General features: G+C 37.9%; 1 protein-coding gene across 1 annotated transcript in view; it reads left to right on the forward strand.

The window, feature by feature from the left end:
* Nucleotides 1-20,588, forward strand: part of LOC106751955 (dual oxidase-like) — a 27,976-nt gene extending 7,388 nt beyond the window's left edge. The window contains exons 3-10 of the mRNA XM_014633270.1: nucleotides 12,441-12,524; nucleotides 13,089-13,250; nucleotides 14,634-14,821; nucleotides 16,261-16,465; nucleotides 16,714-16,880; nucleotides 17,320-17,556; nucleotides 17,819-18,264; nucleotides 20,450-20,588. Coding sequence (XP_014488756.1) covers nucleotides 12,441-12,524; nucleotides 13,089-13,250; nucleotides 14,634-14,821; nucleotides 16,261-16,465; nucleotides 16,714-16,880; nucleotides 17,320-17,556; nucleotides 17,819-18,264; nucleotides 20,450-20,588 — 1,628 coding nt within the window. The remainder of the gene's footprint in view (nucleotides 1-12,440; nucleotides 12,525-13,088; nucleotides 13,251-14,633; nucleotides 14,822-16,260; nucleotides 16,466-16,713; nucleotides 16,881-17,319; nucleotides 17,557-17,818; nucleotides 18,265-20,449) is intronic.
* Nucleotides 20,589-21,045: the final 457 nt, after the last annotated feature.

The following is a 21,045-nucleotide window of genomic DNA, read 5'->3' on the forward strand; positions in this document are numbered from 1 at the left end:
GACCGAAGCAACGTTTATCGGTGGCACAAAATGTTCTCAGAGGACCGAGAAGATGTGAACGACGAAGAGCGTGCCGGACGCCCGAGCACGTCAACAACAGACGAAAACATTGATGAAGTGAAGAAAATAGTATTGGCCAATCGTCGAATCACCGTTAGAGAAGTTGCTGAGGACCTAAACATATCGATTGGCTCGTGCCATTCGATTTTTACTAATGATTTGGGCATGAGACGGGTCGTCGCGAAATTCGTACAAAAATTGCTCAATTTCGACCAAAAACAGCATCGCATTAACATTGCTGGGGAGCTGTTGGCTCTGTCCGCGACGACCCAAATTTGCTCCAGACGGTCATAACTGGTGACGAATCATGGGTTTATGGTTATGACGTGGAAATCAAAGCTCAACCATCCCAATGGAAGCTTCCGCACAAGCCAAGACCGAAAAAAGCGCCCCAAGTTCGGTCGAATGTGAAGGTTTTGCTTACAGTTTTCTTCGATTGCAGGGGCGTGGTGCATCATGAGTTCTTGCCACAAAGTAGAACGGTCAATAAAGAATATTACCTGCAATTTATGCGCAATTTGCGCGAAGCAATCCGCTAGAAACACCCGGATTTNTGTAGAAGTAGTACACATCAGAAAAACAACTTGTCACGGTCCACTTGTAATTGGCTCGTTCGAGACACGTGTCTCAACTAAATATGACGTCTTTTGGCTGGAAGTTATAACATATGGTCACCCTTCAATGATATAAGCGACGTCTGACGGTCCTAAAGTATAAAACACCTAGAGAAACCTGCAGCCGAATAGCGAATTTCAATGCTACCACCTAATATAAATATATAACATAAAGAATATATTTAATCAAAATATGACAAACTAAAAAATTTTTAATCGAGAGTCTATTGTCGAGGTTGAGGGACTTGGTAGGTAAGGGAAAGAAGGGAGAGGGTCAGGTGAATAAGAAGGGACCAGAGGGGAATGGTGTGTCGTTGACGGTGTATTCTCTGTTGATGATAATAATTCTGAAATGCATCTAAGTTGTGTTGCTAACGTGTCGTCGCTAGTCTCGCGGAAATCTCTAGCGGCCAACGCAAGTGCCTGACGCCTCTCTTCTCCACGTAAAGTATTCACTACGGTACGTAGAGGAGTTAATAAAAGGAAAGAGTAGAACGAGCGTAAATTATGCTGAGATTAACGCATACTCGTTAATCGAGATATATTGACTTTCTTGAATCCCTGATGGCTAACTCTGGCTGTCGTCTTGTGACTCGGTTTGTGGATGGCTTAGCCGGCTAGCAGATGCACTCACGAGTTGAGTCGGAACACTATTGCGAAGTGTTAAGCCGAGAGAGATTTTTATACTTGGTCAAATCTATTTACCGAAATACCGAGAAAAATAGTTCACTTAAGAGATCCCGACTAGCACAGCGAGTTGCTCAGGAGAAGAAGAAAAAGTAGTGTAGTTTGGCGGCAAGAGAATAGGGTTTTTATAGGGAAAATTTTGGAAATGGCAGATGACGATCGCCAATAAAGACAATTTTCGTGGCGGAAAGATGTAGGAGATTGGGAAGTTTCCTAATGCAATTTGTGAAACGGTTGGTTTGGAAAACTCTTGACATTGTCGGGATTGCATAAATAATCTTAAGATCTAAATCCTATTGAAGGACTTGAATCCGATTGATCACTTTGATTATGTACCTCACGTGAAGGTAAAAAAGGGGATCGCTTTTATTTTTATGGTATTCGTGTAATAAACGTGTTGGGAAACACATGATGCATTTGATGGCGCGCTATCGTAATCTTATAATTAACCTTTGATCTGAGTTCTTATTGATGGCCCAATGTTAAATTGTCCTCTTTAGCTGTGTCACGGTAGCGCTTGCCCAAATGCGTCTGTTTCCCAATAAAAAAAAGAATTCGTTGTTCGCGAGGCACGCAGGACGAAACGTACCTTCTGTTCAAAAAGTACCTGAAATTGCTCATTTAAATGACGCGCGTTAATGAAATTTCAAAATTCTTTGTACGAAGGTTAATTCAGAAATAAGGTTCCCATCAATTTTACAAATAGACAACATTGTTTATTCTGATAGAAATTTACATCGTTGGAAAGATGAAACTTTGCTCTATTTTTCTACATAATTGCCATCTTTTTCTACGCATTTTTGTAGACGGTGCTCCAATTTCTGTATCCCAATGTCGTAGAACTCCGCCGCCAACCCGTTGAGGAAACGTTTCACCTCTTCTTTGACTTCATCGTCGCTCCGGAAGCATTGGCCACCCAAGTGTTCCTTTAACTTGGGGAACAAGTGATAATCACTAGGCGCGAGGTCCGGACTGTAAGGTGGGTGGGGCATGACAGTTTACCCTAAGTGTGTCAAAAGTTCCTGGGTTTAACGGGTTTGACGGGAGACGTGAGGTCGTGCGTTGTCGTGAAGCAGCGTTACACCGGCTGTCAGTCGTCCTTGCCGGCGGTTCTGGATAGTTCGCCTGAGTTTTCTCAGTGTTGCACGGAGCGACGATGAAATCAAAGAAGAGGTGAAACGCTTCCTCAAGGGGTTGGCGGCGGAGTTTGCGCGGTAGTTTTCGCAGGACAACAACGTCCCCGAACGGCATAGTGTTAAGAATGTAATGTCCGATTTTGTGGCCTTTGCTAAGTACCGAAAATAATTATTTTGTCCACGCGGTTATACGAGATGTGTTCAGAAAATAACGGGAAGTTTTTTGAAAAAAATATTTATTTATTCGTCTACATTAATGTTGTCGCCTTCAAAATAGTCCCAAATTAGATATTATGCATTTGTGCCAGCGCTTCTTCCAACCCTCGAAACACTTCTCAAACTCGATCTTTGGGATAGCCTTTAGCTCTTTCAGCGATGCGCTTTTAATGTCATCTATGCTTGTAAAACGACGGCCCTTTAAGGTTCTCTTTATTTTTGAAAATAGGAAAAAGTCACACGGAGCCATGTCTGGCGAATATGGAGGCTGGGGCATCGTTACAGTATTGTTTTTAGCCAAAAATTCACGAACAAGCAATGAAGTGTTGTTGTGAAATTTTGCTGCCACGCGTTTCATACCCAAAACATTCGAAAAAATTTCATGGCATGAGCCAATCGATATGCCAACATCATCAGCGACTTCTCTGATTGTGATTCGGCGATCGTTCATAACCATTTCTTTCACTTTTTCCACGTTTTCATCGGTTGTTGATGTGCTGGGGCGTCCGGGGCGTTCGTCATCTTCAACGTCTTCACGGCCATCTTGGAAACGCTTATACTATTCGTAAACTCTTGTTTTACTCATAGCAGACTCACCATAGGCCTTTGTTAACATTTCACACACTTTGTTACACATTTTTTACCCAAAATTTTATACAAATTCTTTAATCCATTTTTTTTAACAAGCGAAAATCGCCGAGCTCATAAAAACACGTCTAATCTTAGTGGCTGCCACAGACAAAGTAAACAATGAATACAGCTGAAAATTTTATCTTACTTCAGGGGTATGTATACCAACATAATAAAAAAAAATTTTGACGATCGGACTCNAAATTAGATATTATGCATTTGTGCCAGCGCTTCTTCCAACCCTCGAAACACTTCTCAAACTCGATCTTTGGGATAGCCTTTAGCTCTTTCAGCGATGCGCTTTTAATGTCATCTATGCTTGTAAAACGACGGCCCTTTAAGGTTCTCTTTATTTTTGAAAATAGGAAAAAGTCACACGGAGCCATGTCTGGCGAATATGGAGGCTGGGGCATCGTTACAGTATTGTTTTTAGCCAAAAATTCACGAACAAGCAATGAAGTGTTGTTGTGAAATTTTGCTGCCACGCGTTTCATACCCAAAACATTCGAAAAAATTTCATGGCATGAGCCAATCGATATGCCAACATCATCAGCGACTTCTCTGATTGTGATTCGGCGATCGTTCATAACCATTTCTTTCACTTTTTCCACGTTTTCATCGGTTGTTGATGTGCTGGGGCGTCCGGGGCGTTCGTCATCTTCAACGTCTTCACGGCCATCTTGGAAACGCTTATACTATTCGTAAACTCTTGTTTTACTCATAGCAGACTCACCATAGGCCTTTGTTAACATTTCACACACTTTGTTACACATTTTTTACCCAAAATTTTATACAAATTCTTTAATCCATTTTTTTTAACAAGCGAAAATCGCCGAGCTCATAAAAACACGTCTAATCTTAGTGGCTGCCACAGACAAAGTAAACAATGAATACAGCTGAAAATTTTATCTTACTTCAGGGGTATGTATACCAACATAATAAAAAAAAATTTTGACGATCGGACTCTCCAAACCTGCAAAATTTAAAAATTTCCGTTATTTTATGAACACACTTCGTATGTATCTGAGTTAGATATTCTTAACGTTAGAAAAGATTTTAAAAAATGTGTTGCTCCAAATTATTTGCTATCAAATTATTTGTTCAAACATATACTTTAAGAATGTAACAATCCATGATTTCGTTATTCCTTCCTCAGTGCCGAAAAGCATTATTTTTCCCGCATTGTCAGCGTCACGATAAAATGCGCTTGAGTCGTAATCCAAACGTAGAAAAGACTTTATGTATTTTGTTGCTCACATATATTTATTACCAAATTATTCATTAGAACATGTACTTTAAGAATATATCAATTCTTGATTTTGTTGCTCCGCAGTCGATATCGTGGTTAGGCATGTCTATCAGATACTTTTAACGTTAGCAAAACCTTTAAGTATTTTGTTATTTACATGTATTTGACATCAAAGTATTCGTTGGCACATATACTTTAAAGAAAACCCTTAAGTATTTGTTGCTCACATGTTAGTTATCAAATTATTCGTCAGAATATGCACTTTAACGATAAAGTCCGATTTTTTATTTCATCCTGAGCGCTCAAGAAAATTGTTTTATTCATGCAGTTATAGGTGTCTGAGTTTGAAACTCCTAATATTATAAAAGCCTCTAAGAAATATATTGCTCATAATTATTTGTTAGCAAATTATTCGTCAAAAAATGTGTTGTAAAGATATTTACAGTACTTAATTTTGTTGTTTGTTTTTAAGTGCTGAGGAAATATACTTTATTTGCGCGGACGTGTAGTCGGTAATTTGTCTTAAAGAGTGAATAGATATGCAAATATTTTGATTCACCTTGCAAATAAGTGCGACATCTAACACACGCATTTCGAAGTTTGGTCGTACTATATCGGTCTATGTGGTCTATGTGGAACATTTAAATAATTTTCATTAATAATTTATGAATAATGGTTGGCCATCTACACTCAATATTTAACGTTTGTACTTTGAGAGTACTATCCACCCTCCCCCTTACAAAATGCTAGAATTTGGTTAAAACTTAAAAATTTCGCATCTCTATTGTCCATTTCGCATGGTATCATTGTTAAATTTACGTTGAGAAAACGTAGTAGTCTCGATCGCGTCAGCCGAGTCAGAGAGAAAAAGAGAGAATGCCATTTTTTTCTCTCGTCATATGGATAGACAGCGTCTTTGCGTGCGAAGGGAAAAACGCTAACATGCGCATGACAGACTAAGGCTTGCGATGTTGTATTTCTTATCGATGCTTGGTTTGGAATATCGGACTCAAGCGCGTCTAACCATGCGAACAAAGTAATTGTTTTCGGCACTTATGAAAGAGTAACAAAAATTCAAGCATTTTTAAATTTTAAAATACACGTCTTGACGAATCATTTGGTAGCAAATAATTGCAAGTAACAAATTTCAGTTGTCAATATTTATCACGTTTGGAGTGTCGGAATCAGGTTTCTATGATCACTTGGACAAAACAATTTTTTTCGACACTCAGTCAGGAGTAACAAAACCGGGCATTGTTATATTCTTAAAATAAATGTTAAGTCGAATAATTTGGTAATAAATAATTGCAAGCAATAAAATATTTATTTACAGGCTTTTATAACGTACAGAGTATCCAACTCAGGCGCGTGTGATTACGCAGACAAAATAATTTTATTCAGCACTTAGAAAGCAGCAACAAGTCAAGAATTGTTATATTCTTAAAATATATGTTTTGATGAATAATTTGGTAATAAATAATCGCAACAAATTTCTTAAAGATATTTCTATCGTTTGGTGTTTCGGACTTTGGCACGCATAATTATGCAGATAATGTTGTTAATGTTTTCGGTACTTAGAATGAGCAACAAAATTATTCGTAACATATTTTTAAAGTTCATGTTCTGACAAAGAATTTGATACCGAATAGTCAATAGCAACAAATGCTTTTAATGGTTGTTGAGAATGAGAGTGTTTTATCTGAGACGCTGTACATGTCAAGTAATTATATTTCTCTAACAATGTTATTTTCACGAATTTTTTACTTATTGTCGAAGACTAAAATATAATAATGAATTATCCTATAGTTGCTTTTGTTGCGATTGTTTTTTATTGTATTTGTGGATATTATGTTGGACCTCGTTCCATTAAAATATAAGGTCTAGTAAAAAGTAATCCATTATTTTTGTATCAAATTGGAGGCTTTATTTAACATAGTTACAATTATCCGATTTAGGTCAAATATGCACCGTTTTGTTCGATAACTTGTTGCCATTTCGAAGGTAATTTCATTATGCCTCTTTCATAGAAACCCTCGTCCCTATTGGCAAAAAACTGGGAAAGTCGATTTTCACAAGCTTCTCTTGAGGCGAATTTTTCACCAGCAAAAAATTCGCCATAAACAGGAACAGGTGGTAATCACTTGGTGCCAGGTCCGGACTATAAGGTGGATGCAAAAGAACCTCCCAACCAAGCTTCCGGAGCTTCTGGCGAGTCACTATCGATGAGTGTGGCCTGGCCTTATCCTGATGGAATATAATTCCTCTCCTATTGGCCAAAGCTGGCCGCTTCTGGGCGATTGCTTCCTTCAGACGGTCCAATTGTTGACAGTACAGGTCCGAATTAAGAGTTTGGCCGTAGGGGAGCAGCTCATAGTAGATAATTCCCTGCCAATCCCACTAAATACACAGCAAAATCTTCCTGACCGTCAACCCTGGCTTGGCCACCGTTTGCGCCGGCTCATCGCAATTCGACCACGATCGTTTTCGCTTGACGTTGTCGTAATTGACCCACTTTTCATCACCAGTAACCATCCGCTTCAGAAATGGATCGATTTTGTTGCGATTCAGCAGCGATTCGCAGATGGAAATTCGATCCATGAGGTTTTTTTGCGTTAACTCGTGTGGCACCCACACATCGAGCTTCTTTTTGAATCCAGCCTCATTTAAATGGTTCCAAACGGTTTTTTGTGCAATGTTTAGCTTCTTGGTAATCGAAACGGTGCTTACATGACGGTCGGACTCGACGATTTCCATTATTTTATCAACATTTTTGACAATTGGCCTCCTAAAGCGTGGTGCATCTTTGACATCAAAATTACCGGAACTGAATCGACGAAACTAAAATTGCGCATGATTGGCTCTTACAGTATCAGGACCATAAACACTATTCACATTTTTAGCCGCCTGGCTTGCGTTTTCGCCTTTATCGAAGAAAAACTGTAAAATATGGCGTATTTTCTCTTTGCTGGTGTCCATCTTTGACGCGCGCTCAAATAATACTGAGTTAAGCAATCACAAAACTGTCTGAGAGGTTTTTTTAGTACGAAATCTTATCTTTCTAACGCCATCTGGCGTAATCCGATCGGACTTATACAACGCGAGATACAGATTAGTAAAGCCCTCTATTGGAAAAATAATGAATTACTTTTTATTAGACCTAACATATTGAGCCTATGCATAATTCTGTAGCTAAACTTCGACAAATGACGCAGTTATTTTTCAGCTCGCACATGTGTCAGACATATGGAGTGTCGCGTATGTTGTGAAAGGTGAAATTTGTGCCGACATTTTAAAAAAGTATTCATCGAGTTCTGTGATATCGACGGACACGAATTTTAATTATATTTTGAATATAGGAAGAAAAATGTCCATTTTCGGTGCATTTTGCTTTTTTATTTCCGAAAAGATTGAAACGCGCCGCAAATTCAAAAAAGATTAAAACGCGTCATAAATTCAGGAAAAATATGTGCCGCGTACGTAGAGAATGCGTGAGCGAAAGTGTATCGGAAGTGGTTAATTTCGTGGCGGAGATTTTGATTTCAGAGATTCTCCTTGCTTAGATCGGCCAGTCACCAGATGTCGACCAAATCATGTCTTTAATCGACTTCGACCGACGACTACAGAGATCGGACATAACATTTACCAGTTAACTGTTTCGAGACATTTATGGAAGCTTGGGGTACTAAACATGCTTGATGTTTGGGTGCCGCACAAACTGAGAGAAAAAAAATTTAATGAACAGAATTTCGACTTGCGATTCGTTGCTCCAAACCCACAAAAACGAACCATTTTTGAAGCGGATGATGGCGATGAAAAATAGATTGTTTACAACAATGTCAGTCGAAAAAGATCGTGTTCGCAGCGCGGAGAGGCTGCCTAGATACAAAAGCTGGATTACACCTGAAAAAGGTCATTCTGTGTATCTCGTGGAAATAAAATGCTAATTCAATGCTTTGCATTTGGTGGGATATGCACGGCGTCGTTTATTATGAGCTATTGAGACCGAACGAAAGTATCACGGGGGATCGATATCAATCACAATTAAACCGTCTGAATGAAGCATTGTTGAAAAAAAAACCAGCAGTAGCCAGCAATCGACGTAAAGTCATGCTTTTGCACGACAACGCTTGACCACACGTTGCCAAAGCCGTCAAAAAAACACTGATGCAGCTCGAGTGGGAAGTTCTCCCGCACCCAGCGTATTCACCAGACTTAGCTCCTTCGGACTGTTACTTGTTCCGGTCGATGCAGCACGGCTTGGTGGATACACACTTCAGAAATTACGAAGATGTGCGAAAATGGATCGACGAATGGATTGCATTAAAAGACCAATCGTTCTATCGTCGCAGAATCTACGCGTTGCCAGAAAGATGGGAAAAATGTATAGCTAGCGAGGGAAAATACTTCGATTAATGTATTTTTTGCTTTTGATGTCAAAATAAATGAGTTTTTTAAACAAAAAAACCGCAGGAACTAAGNTAACTAAGTTTATAACACCTAATATTATAAGCACAAGGATATATTATAAGCACAATTTCCAAAGATATTATCGTTATACTTTATTGACAACAGAAGTTCTCGTTCGATCATTGAAGTCAAGCTATGGTGATTTATGAAAAGTGATAATCGCTGCAGAGTTGAAACTATGGAGGGTTTGCAGATTTCTATTGTTACAAATAATTTAATATTATTTTATTTTATTTCATTTATCAATATAATTTGCTGTACATTTTGTAATATTAGTAATTTATTCTTGTAATATTCAAACAATTAAGCACTGGCTAAATAATTACTGGAATATAATTAAAATACTGTATTTAATTACTGTAAATTTCTTTGTAATTTTCGATATTAAATAATTTTTATCATGTTTTGTATTTTGTAAGTTAAAATAATGTTTAATTGATGTTACTGTAGTTTAAAACCTTTAAAAGCACGTTATTTTTAGATTAACTTTAAGAAAAAAATGGTATGCAATTCAACGTGGACATCACATAATCATGACGACTGTCTGCTATCTGGATAAGTGAGACAAAATTATTGGAAAGTGACTACTTTTCGCGGATTTTATTTTTCATCTTAATATTGTTACGCTCGCGCGGGGAAATAAAACGAGACAACGTTAAAAGGAAAACAACTTAAACTATATTTGCTATTTACAAGGAAGCACACGTAGCTTGCAGGCTCAAGCTCTCTCTTTCGTTAAAGACCGTCGCGCACGTCACGACGACTCAACCGCCCCAAAGAGAATCTTTCTAACCCGTTGTTTATCCGACAACGCTAATCATCTGTTGTTTACGATTCGTTGCCAAGAGAATCAGCTGTATGTTCAGGGCGCTAAAAGCGCGGGCATCAAGACACGGGCGTAACAATATTTTTCAATATAACATGTGAAACATTTTATAAAGTATTTAGTTTTTGATAATTTCACCTTAATCCTAACTAGCCATTCATATTTTCGAATCTTTAATTTATTATATGAAACATTTTTAATTTCTTGAGCATTTCTTTGCATCATTTAACACGAGCCTATTTTTGAGCTTGGGTCAAATTGTGTGGGATCTAACGACTGCAAAGTTTCCGTACGTTCAAGTGATCATGCTAAATCGTCTGTATTGCTTTCATGTCAATATCCAAGGATGCCTGAATCTCGTGGTATGCCGGTCTCGTTTAATCATTTCACGCACAGCATCAATATTAGTGGTAACAACAGGTGTGGATGGACGAACTTCACGAAATTCGTCACTAAGAAACGTGCGCCCACGCTGGAATTCAGCAAACCAATTATAAACAGTCCTATTGGATGGTACTTTATTCCCAAAAGCTAAATGAAGTCGATCGATGCATTGTTTCGAAGTTAGACTACATTTGTGATTGTAAAAAATCATTGTCCGAAAATTTTCACGTGGAATTTTTATTTTCTCACAAAATAACTTCTTTTAAAATACTGTGGAAACAAAACTAGTTGGTTGGGTACAAAATGTCAATTGAATTATAGATTAGAAACGTCTATTTACGGATATGATAGTAGCAGAACGTTGAAGCCATTGAAAGTACCAGATTGTAGAAACTTTTCCAGCAGCTTACGTATATGGACCTTACGGTTCGTCACTCCCGTAATATTTTCTGACTCTACATATACATTGTATATTATCAAGATTATATGTTGTGACACGTTTTTCCGGTGCAATTACCGCCGCTCCGAATCGCTATCATTAATTCTCACGAGATTTCTGGGCATAGGGCGCGATCGTTTTGTGACCACAAAATTTCCTATGCTACACTCTAAATTTTCTGCGATTCGGTAGGGAACGGGTCCATCAGCTCTTAAGTTAATTTAAGTCGGAGAAGAGGAAAGTTCGAAAGTCAATCGTGGGAAAAGAATTATCACATTGCAACAGTAATAAGTGATTTTATTAAATCAATCGGAAGTAAAATAGGTTGACAGTTAACAGCGCAAATCGACTTCATGGCGGCAGCAATTTTATTCGATAGCGAGGCGAGCAATTCAGAGTTCGGTATGTGGACTCTACGTCTTCGCGATGTGGACGTGAGGATGACTAGGAACAAGGCTCCGACGGCAATTCGGAGACTTCCCTCCGCAAAAACATAATTATGCAAACGCTAATTATCAAAATGAGGGAAGTTCTGATTGCTCCGCCATGCCAGCCCATCCCACGATAACCCTTCCTCGCGAGTCCTACTCCGATTCACGACAACGATAATGCGATTCTAAACGCTAACGCATTAGCTACGATGAAGATTCCTCCGCGTACAGCTCCGGCAAGTCGACCAGATATCCGATGCTATATACTCTAATCTCACCAAAAAGGATATCTGACGGTCGACCCTGGCAGCCTCCTGGATTTTCATTCTCCACTGCGCCGTACTCTAATATCTACGAAAGTAGGTGCGAATAGGTGACCTTACATTTTGACGCTGCTCTTATGGTACTTCCTGCCGGCTATCTCGCAAACTCGGTAACATTTTTGTCTCTTTCTCTCGCAAGTGCTGTTTCGCTCGCTCGATAGCTCGCTAGTTTCGTGGTTGTTACGGCGTGCCGCCAACGAAGTGAAGTCCGGAACGCGCGAATCGCCGATTATATCGGAACCCATTTTCCTCGGTCATTTTCGGAGCTTTTCGAAGCTTCCTCGCTCTTAGCTCTAGTTCCTGCTTATTGCTCCACTTCTCGCTTGCACCTGCCTCGCGGATCCTTTCGGTAACTTTCTCCAGAGGCTCTTGATGCTTTTGCTAACTCCGGGACCGCGGTATCATCGGTCTCCGCTCTTTCAGCAGTTGTAATAAAAGGCAGGATCGGTATGAGTCTTCCATCGGCAGCTATTTCACTAATATTTATGGAAGGGCTCATCGAGCCTTTTTTCGGCTGGTTGACGTTCCTTCGCTCATCTCTAGTGCTTGTGACTCTTCACGTATCTCTTTCGCGCTGTCCTCCGTCTTTTCGCTTCGACAGTCCGGGAGCTCGGGGTCATAAAACGGAGATGCGGGGTCACTACTAAGTCGGACCGTGCACCGCCCTGTACAATCCCCCAAACGGAAATTAAATTGCGGTAACCTACTCTTGGCTTATCGAGCCCTAAACTATCGAACTTAACATTATCGGCGCCACTTGTGACAGGCGCCCACAGCTGACACGTCATAATATATATGCGTAAGATAGAAAATTGTAGAAAATCTTAATAATAAGTAAACAACCAAGACACATTTGATGTCTGGTGTATCAGTATGCGATTTAATCGAGATTAACCATTATGAATTATAGAGATTAACCATTATTCGGATTTTAACGAGGACGACACATTTATTCTACAAAAAAAATATTTGTTTCAGGAGCAGGTCATAGTTATGCAAATATTAAACAGAGGTACGATGGATTTTACAACAATTTGGCTCACCCTGATTGGGGATCGGTAGGCAAGTATTTAACGTTATGTATAGTAATTAGAATACCTATATTGTTCTTTCGAATTTCTGGGGAATTATGTAACAATTCTAGAATTTTACTTATTAAAAAAGTTATTAATTTTATTGTTAAAGTTATTCGAAATTTTATCTTAATTTTATGTTTACCTTATTATGTGGAGTAGTAGTGCGATTACGATGTTAAGATCATAGAAGATGCAACCGTTTATTCTATCGGTTTTTAACCGATAGCATTTCTTTCAATCAAACTAAAGGAAAAGTTAATTCTGTTTCGTTTTATTTTTGAAATTCAATATGTAATCGCGGAAATTTGTAAGCATTATTCTGATTTCTAATTACGCAAGTTAAACAAAAATTAATTATTTTTATATAATTGAGCGGTCATAACTGGGGGAAAATCTGATCGTTGTCGTTAAATTACAAAATAACACAAGATATATTATAGGATATTCGATAAGATAATTACGAATCAATATATTTAAAAGTATTATAAAAGTAAAGAAAGGGTGATTATATATATAAATACTAATATTTTATATCTTTTTATATGAGTAGACAGCAGACTAATACGAAAAGTTCCGGCAGCATACTCCGATGGTGTATATGCAATGGCTGGTCAAGATAGACCATCTCCTCGGAAGCTCAGTGATTTGTTTATGCAAGGTGATGATGGTCTACCATCTGTGAAAAATCGGACTGCGTTATTTGCTTTTTTCGGTAATAATCTTTAATTATTTAATGAAATATGCAATAGCATTGTGGGCACAGCAATATTACACGAGTTTTATTTTTTCTAAGAATATTGGTGGCTCTTCAATTTTCTTCGGTAAATATCTACATTATTTGTGCCATTTTTATGTTTTTATATACATTGCTCATATATTGACTTTTCTACACATATTGTCAAAATTATGACCCTAAGTACTCTTAAAAAGATTTTAGCTCGCATTCATTGTTCATTAAAAAGTTATTAACAAAAGTAATTTGAAGAATATAACAATTATCGTCAATACTGAAGAATATAATTTGTTGATATATATGTGGAAACATTATAAGTATGTACGGGAGAGGTGCGAAATATTTTGTATCTCAGCCCTTTTAAAAACCGAAATGTATATCTCTTAACAACGTTACAGTCAACTCAAATATCGGAATGATATGAGTTAAGTTATGGTTACAGATTTTTCTTTGAGATGGGGAGTATAAACAAAAAGTTTAATAGTTATATTGAAAAAAATGGGTTGAATTAATATAAGAAATATAGATTTATATTAAACGGAAAATATGGTGAAATATGAACGATCTATAATTCTGATTAAAGTAACTTGACAAATCTGATTGCTTATTACTTAAAAGTATCCAAAGGTCAAGTACACACGCTTCGTCATCGTTTGTTACAAAAAAATATAAACAGAAAAGTCACAGAAAAGTTTATTAAACGAATTATTATTAAAATAACATTTATTAAGAATAATTTTACTCGCGAGTTCTCTACTACAACATTTTTTATATAAATTTTCTTAATTACAGAAAAAATATGGAAAAAGAACTTAGACAATATTATACTAAAAAAATTGTTACTAAAAGAAACTTTTAAAAATATATTATTAAAATATATTAAAATACAAGAATATGCATTGAAAAATGGGAGTTTCCATTTAAGAAATTAAAGGTGACCTTCACGTGATCTTCAAACGACTATCCAAGGTCAAACCAATGACACCATCTTATGTGCCCCTCGAAGTCACAAAACTTTTGTCTGAAACATTTTTCTTTAAAATGTCGCGTTTACGAAAAAATCGGGTGAGACGGGTGGTCTAGGACACTCTGTATTAGCTCAGACAGCACAATATTTAAAATTGCGATATAAGTCGTCTTTATGACGTCGATAAGATCTATCTTTTGTCCCAATTTTAAATATTATATTGTCTGGATAAATTTCTATAATTCTAAAAAAAATATACTTCTAAAATTTTAAATAGAAAGGTATATAATATATAAAACCCTACTTCTTTTTTGGATCTATACCGCTAATGTCATATAATCTTCTTACAGAATTGGTGTTATTCGCGTCACCTTTATTTTATGATATCCTTTTAGGACAGCTGGTCACGTCGGAGATAATCATGGCCAGCGAAAATGGTTGCCCAATAGAATTTCATCGGATCGATGTGGACAAATGCGATCCGGTTTTCGACAAGGAGTGCCAAGGTAATAAGTACATTCCTTTCCTGCGAGCGGATTATGATCGTCAAACCGGGCGCAGTCCTAACAGCCCACGGGAGCAGGTAATTCTCAGCGGTGCTTTGGTGTTTGAATAAATGTTCGCCGTTTTTTTGTGAAAAGAACTGTGTTTCATGAGATACAGAAAGAATAATTTATTCAAAGTAGTACCTATCGTTAGCTATAACCCTTTTCCACTTTTCTGTAATAAGTGGATTCCGCGATTGAAGAACTCCGAGTCTTTTGGAGCGATCTAATGTTCAAGCCAATTTTTGATATCTTTATTCGAAGTAAAGTGCTGCTAAGCAAGACCATGCTGCATGGACTGAAATAAATGATAATCAGAATCAGTTAGGTCTGGGGAATACAACGGGTGTGATAACACATCCCAGTTGAGTGCTTCCAAAGTATTTTTAACTGTTTTCGCGACATGTGGTCGAGCATTGTCGTATAACAAAATCACTTTGTCATATCTTTAGGTATATTCTGAACGTTTGTCTTTCAATGCTCGGTTTAAATTCATTAATTATTCTCGGTAACGTTCACTATTGATGGTTTGACACGGTTGCAGCAGCTCATAATACACCACGCCTTTTTGATCTCATGAAATATGTAACACAACCTTCCGTCAATGAATATTCCGTTTCGGCGTTGATGATGATGGCTGGCCGGGTCCTCCATGTTTTTGGTCGTTTCAATTTTTCATAGTGAATCCATTCTTCATCCCCAATAACCATTCAATGGAAAAATGACTTCCTGTTCTGTCTTTGAAGCTACAATTCTCACATGGTTAAACGCCTTTCAAGGTATCTTTCTTTCAATCCATGTGGTAACCAGTTTCCGAGTTTTGAATCATTCCCATTGCTTTTAAACACTTGTTAACAATTAATCGATTAATATTTAATGTCTCTGACAGTTGATTTGACATGAATCTTCATCAACTAATGCTTCCAGTTGTTCATTTTCAAATTTTTTCGGTGCACCTTTGCGTTCTTTATCTTTCATATTGAAATCATCATTTTTAAAGCGTTAAAACCATTTTTTACAACTTATTTCGGGTAGAGCATTCTCTTCGTACGCCTCCATACACCTCCACAAGCAAACGATAACTTTCAGCTGCACTTTTCTTAACAATAAAATAATGCAGTCAAACTTTCGGCAAATGCTGTTTGTTTAGCACAAAAGTTGACATTTTCAATGCGGTGACAAAAATGTTGCTTATACGTCCATCAAATGTCATATGCTAAATATGAAAACTTGTTTATAATATTCTCACATAACATGTGTTGCTATAGGCAATTTTATGCATATAATACTCGTGACACATCTCTTAGAAAACGGCGGAAACTTATTTAAGCGCTTTCCGAGATCACACAACTTTTATAATTGAATCGCATTTTTATTTGAAAAGTTAATGTACGATTAAACTTGTAATGTACGATTACGCCACAGCTTTTAGAGGAAGTCGTGAGAAATAGAAAGCTTTGTATACGTGAGATTGCAGATAAATAAAGTGACGAGTTGGATCGACGGTAGTTTCGTCTATTCAAGCAGTGAAGCATGGACGAATACGATGCGTACTTTCAAGAACGGTAGTCTTCTTATGGAACAAACGAGACAATTTCCCGTGAGGAACACCATGCGCGCGCCTCTCTTCAATCACGCAGTCCCGCATGTTATGCGAATGCTTAGCCCGGAACGACTATATCGTGAGTGAATAATATATTTGAATATGCAAATTTGATTTCGAAGTGCACGGGCTGTTGTAGTACTTTGTTTAATATTTAATAATTTCGGTCATCATAATATAGAATATTATTCTATTATATTATGTATTATTGTATCAAATATTAGTCATGCGTGATTGTGTTAATATTTTATACTTTTTACTACAACTTTTCCAGTAATTAATTTTCTGACTTTTGCGAAAAATTTAACAATTAATTGCATCGCATAGTGCTTGGCGATCCAAGAACGAATCAACATCCACCGTTGTTGGCTTTTGGAATTTTATTTTATCGGTACCACAACGTCGTAGCTGCTCGTGTACAAAAGGAGCATCCAAACATGACCGATGAAGAAATTTTTCAGAAAGCTCGTCGAATAGTCATTGGGACGATACAGGTGAATTGAAACAATGCATAATATTCCAGGTTTTATTCTAAATGCATGGACAGTAGTCAATAAAAGTACCAAATTATTTACATCTACCTAGTACAAAGAGAATACCCGTGCCCGTATGTGTGTGTGCGCGTGCGTATGTGTGTGTGTGTGTGTGTGTGTGTGTGTGTGTGTGTGTGTGTGTGAGAGAGAGAGAGAGAGAGAGAGAAAGAGCGAGAGAGAAGGAGGGAAGGAAGGGTTGAAATTACAAACAAATAAATTTTACATAACATTATGGATAAAAATGTAATGCTGCAATTAGTAAGATCAATTAGCTTTTGAATAGAATCAGAAATTGTTTGTCTTAAATAATTGCAGTAAGATATGTGTATAATTTTCGTTTCGCATGCGTACATTGATACTTCTAACAATTCTTTATATAAAGAATTGGTCGATTTTACAGAACATAATTCTTTACGAATATCTTCCGGCATTGCTTAACGAGGACCTTCCATCTTATACTGGCTATAAACCAGATTTGCACCCAGGTATCAGTCATATATTCCAAAGTGCTGCTTTTCGTTTCGGCCATACTCTCATACCGCCAGGCATTTATCGGCGAAATGAAAATTGCGAATATAGAAACACCAATACGGGTCAACTAGCTATTAGGTTATGCTCTACATGGTGGGACTCAAACGTAAGTGTATTTATCATATAGCGAAACAGTATTATTCGTTTAAATTTAGAATTATTTTAATTCTCAAAAACTACAACAATAATATTACAATAGTAATATTATACAATTCAAGTATAATTAGAAGAAATTTAATGTTGAATTTTAACAAGTTCAGAAGAGTTATAAAGAATACTGGATTCTCTCAAAATTATGAACCTGAAGTGAAATTAACTCTAAATTCTCTAGAGAATAATACATAATAATACGCATATATAATTCGCAGGAGATTTTAGCTAATAGCACGATTGAAGAATTGATAATGGGTATGGCGTCGCAATTAGCAGAGAAAGAGGATAATCTTCTCGGTACTGACATTCGTAACAATCTATTTGGTCCTATGGAATTTTCGCGTAGAGATCTTGGTGCCCTGAATATCATGCGAGGTCGAGATAATGGTCTGCCGGACTATAATACTGCGAGAGTGCATTTCAAATTAACACAACGGAAAACGTGGAATGAAATCAACCCGGAATTGTTCAATAAGAACCCATCGCTGTTGCGAACGCTTATTGAAATTTATTCCAATAATCTGAACAATGTCGATATTTACATTGGTGGTATGCTCGAATCTAAGGATGGACCCGGCGAACTCTTCACCACTGTTATAAAAGAGCAATTTCTCCGTTTGCGGGATTCCGACAGATTTTGGTTCGAGAATGAAGAAAATGGGTAAGTTGGCTTCTTTCCATTTCTACTAACATAGCGTTACGTGAAAATTGATTGAACAAGTTTTATTTAAAATAAATTATTTGCATGTGTAATATATATATGAACAAACTTTATTTCAAATAAATTATATACATGTGTAATATATATAGGATGTCCCGTAAATCAAGGTCAATCGTTCAGAAGGTGATGGCGAATCTAAAAGCAAGGAAAAAGTTGATATGAACATATGCCCGGAAACGCGTTGTTTTCAAGTTATCATAATTTTTATGTTTTAACTTGAAATAGCTGTTTCGAATTATTTTTCCAAATTAAAAGAAAGGATATGAGTTAGGATATAGATTTTATAACATAATTAAAATCAAATACATGGTATGTCCGGAAAGTAATGTCATTGAGTCGATTAAAAAAAATTTATTGAACTTTTCGTTACAACACATCAAAATTCTTCAAAATAGGCTCCTCCTGCATTGACACATAGGCTCCAGCGAGTTTTTCAGGCATCGAATGCGCTACGGTAGGCCTCCTCCGGAATGTCTTTTAAAGCCGCGGTGCAAGCTGCTTGGATCCCCTTAATGGTCTCGAAATGCTTTTCTTTCATGGGTCCTTTCAGACATGGAAACAGAAAAAAGTCGGGGGGAACGACGTCCGGACTGTACGGAGGCTGAGAAATCGTTGGCACTCCTGCTTTGGCCAGATAGTTGGTGACGAGGAAGGAGCTGTGGGCCGGCGCGTTGTCGTGATGCAACTTCCAGTCCTTTGCCATGCCCGGCCGAACGCGTTGAACCCTAATAACTGTGACAAGGGACATTCAATCGTCGGTCTGTGTTCAAAAGTTCTTTCACTCGCGTCACATTGTCGTCCGTGGTGCTCGTCGATGGCCGTCCGGCGCGGGCTTCGTCGTTGACCTGTTCCCGGCCTTCCAAAAAACCTTGTGCCACCGGAATACTTGTCGATCCGACAGGGCATCTTCTTTAAAAGCTGTTTTGATCATTGGAAGAGTTTCCGCCGCGGTCTTGCCAAGTTTAACGCAAAATTTGATCGCCATCCTTTGTTCTAACGAGCGCTGCATTTTTACTTGCACGAGGTCATAAAACGACTTCCACAGAAACGCATGTCCTTACTATGCGACTGGCGGGAGAAAAATGAGTGACTTAACATTCGTTAGCTGACTTCCCTTTCTACCATTCCCAACCGATTCGAGCGCGCTCTGACGGTCAGTCGCGTAAAAAAAATCACTGACATTACTTTCCGGAAAAACCATGTAAAAGTTATGGACTGCTTTAGAACTACCCAGGATATACCACATGGAGGTACAGTCCTTAACATCCCTTGATAGAGACCCCACAGTTCGTCACTCCTGTGATATTTAGTGATTCCAAACCATCTCTGTCTGCATTCCTGCAGAAGGAGGACATTTTGAACACCTCTTATAATTTTCATATTATCACGCACAGACATACACACATACGCGCGCGCGCGCGGCAGAGAGGGATTGAAATCACTAAATACAACAGGAATAACGAACTGTGATATCCTGATTTCTGCCAAGGTATGCTAAGGATTGCACTTTCACGTTGTGCATTTTAGGTAGTGCAAAAGCAGACCGTAATTTTTATTTGATTTTACAGGATCCGCCACCAAAATTTACAGATAAATTTAAATTTGAATTTCCCACCTCATTTGACTTCGACGGTAGGTCGTTGTTGACGTTTAGGCAAGTCAGATGTTTGTAGTAAGCATAACCTTAAAATGTCCAAGCAGATAAGATCGAGTGCAGAGTATAACCGAAGAGCGATAATAATTGAAAGTCTTCAAGCTGGGCGTCCGCAAACCGAAATTATTCGGTTATTCGAATATTCGAGATCGACCATATATGATGCTGTGGCTAAATATAATAAATAGCTAGGATGAAGTTACCGGTTTCTGTTCACTTCCTAGACGTTGTCTCCGGTGAGGGTCACGTCACGTCGCCACATTTTTTTCAAAAGAAAGAAACCGTCACAAAGCAAGTTTATTTACGCGTTTTGACGAGGGTAGCAATTCCGTGGATAGGTACTGTGGCCGCCGGGAGACCGTACGTCTTCCAGCAGAACGGCGTACCGATGCATACAAGTCACTTAGTTCAAAATAGACTGTCGGATAATGTGGACATGTTTTGATCTGAGGAATTCTGGCCTCCGAACAGTCCAGATTTGGATCTGTTGTACTACTACGTGTGGATAGTCATTGAACGAGTGACCAATAAGTTGAGACATCCCAACGTGACATCTCTCCAGGCCGCTCTCGAGGCGGCATTCGACAATATGGACAAAGACGCGTTGTAAAGAGCGTGTCAGTGTTTCAGGATGAGGACCGAAGCAGTCATCGAAGCAAAAGGGGGTTGTATAGAGTAATTTTATTCTAATAGGATACCACTTGTTACGTACAAAAAGATTTTTTGTAATTTTTACAGTTTGGCAAATAGAATTTTGTTTAAACAAATTGTTTATTTTGTCCGGATTTTGGTGGCGGATCCTGTAGTTATGTTATATATCTCATATACTAACCAGTCCTTTTTTTAATTTGGATGAAAAATTCGAAACAGTAATTTCTAGTTACAAGATAAAAATGGTGATAACTCCAAAACAACGCATTTTTGGACGTAAATTCGCATCAAGATTTCCCTTGTTTTTGGATCTCCCATCATCTGATGAATGATTAATCTCGACTTACGGGACACCCTGTATATACATGGTGGACCATTTTAATACATCCAGTCGAATATTTCGAAAATCAAGCCCG

This window comes from Dinoponera quadriceps, unplaced genomic scaffold, assembly GCF_001313825.1.
Source record: "Dinoponera quadriceps isolate SergipeBrazil2010 unplaced genomic scaffold, ASM131382v1 scaffold136, whole genome shotgun sequence".
NCBI classification, from domain to species: Eukaryota; Metazoa; Arthropoda; class Insecta; order Hymenoptera; family Formicidae; genus Dinoponera; species Dinoponera quadriceps.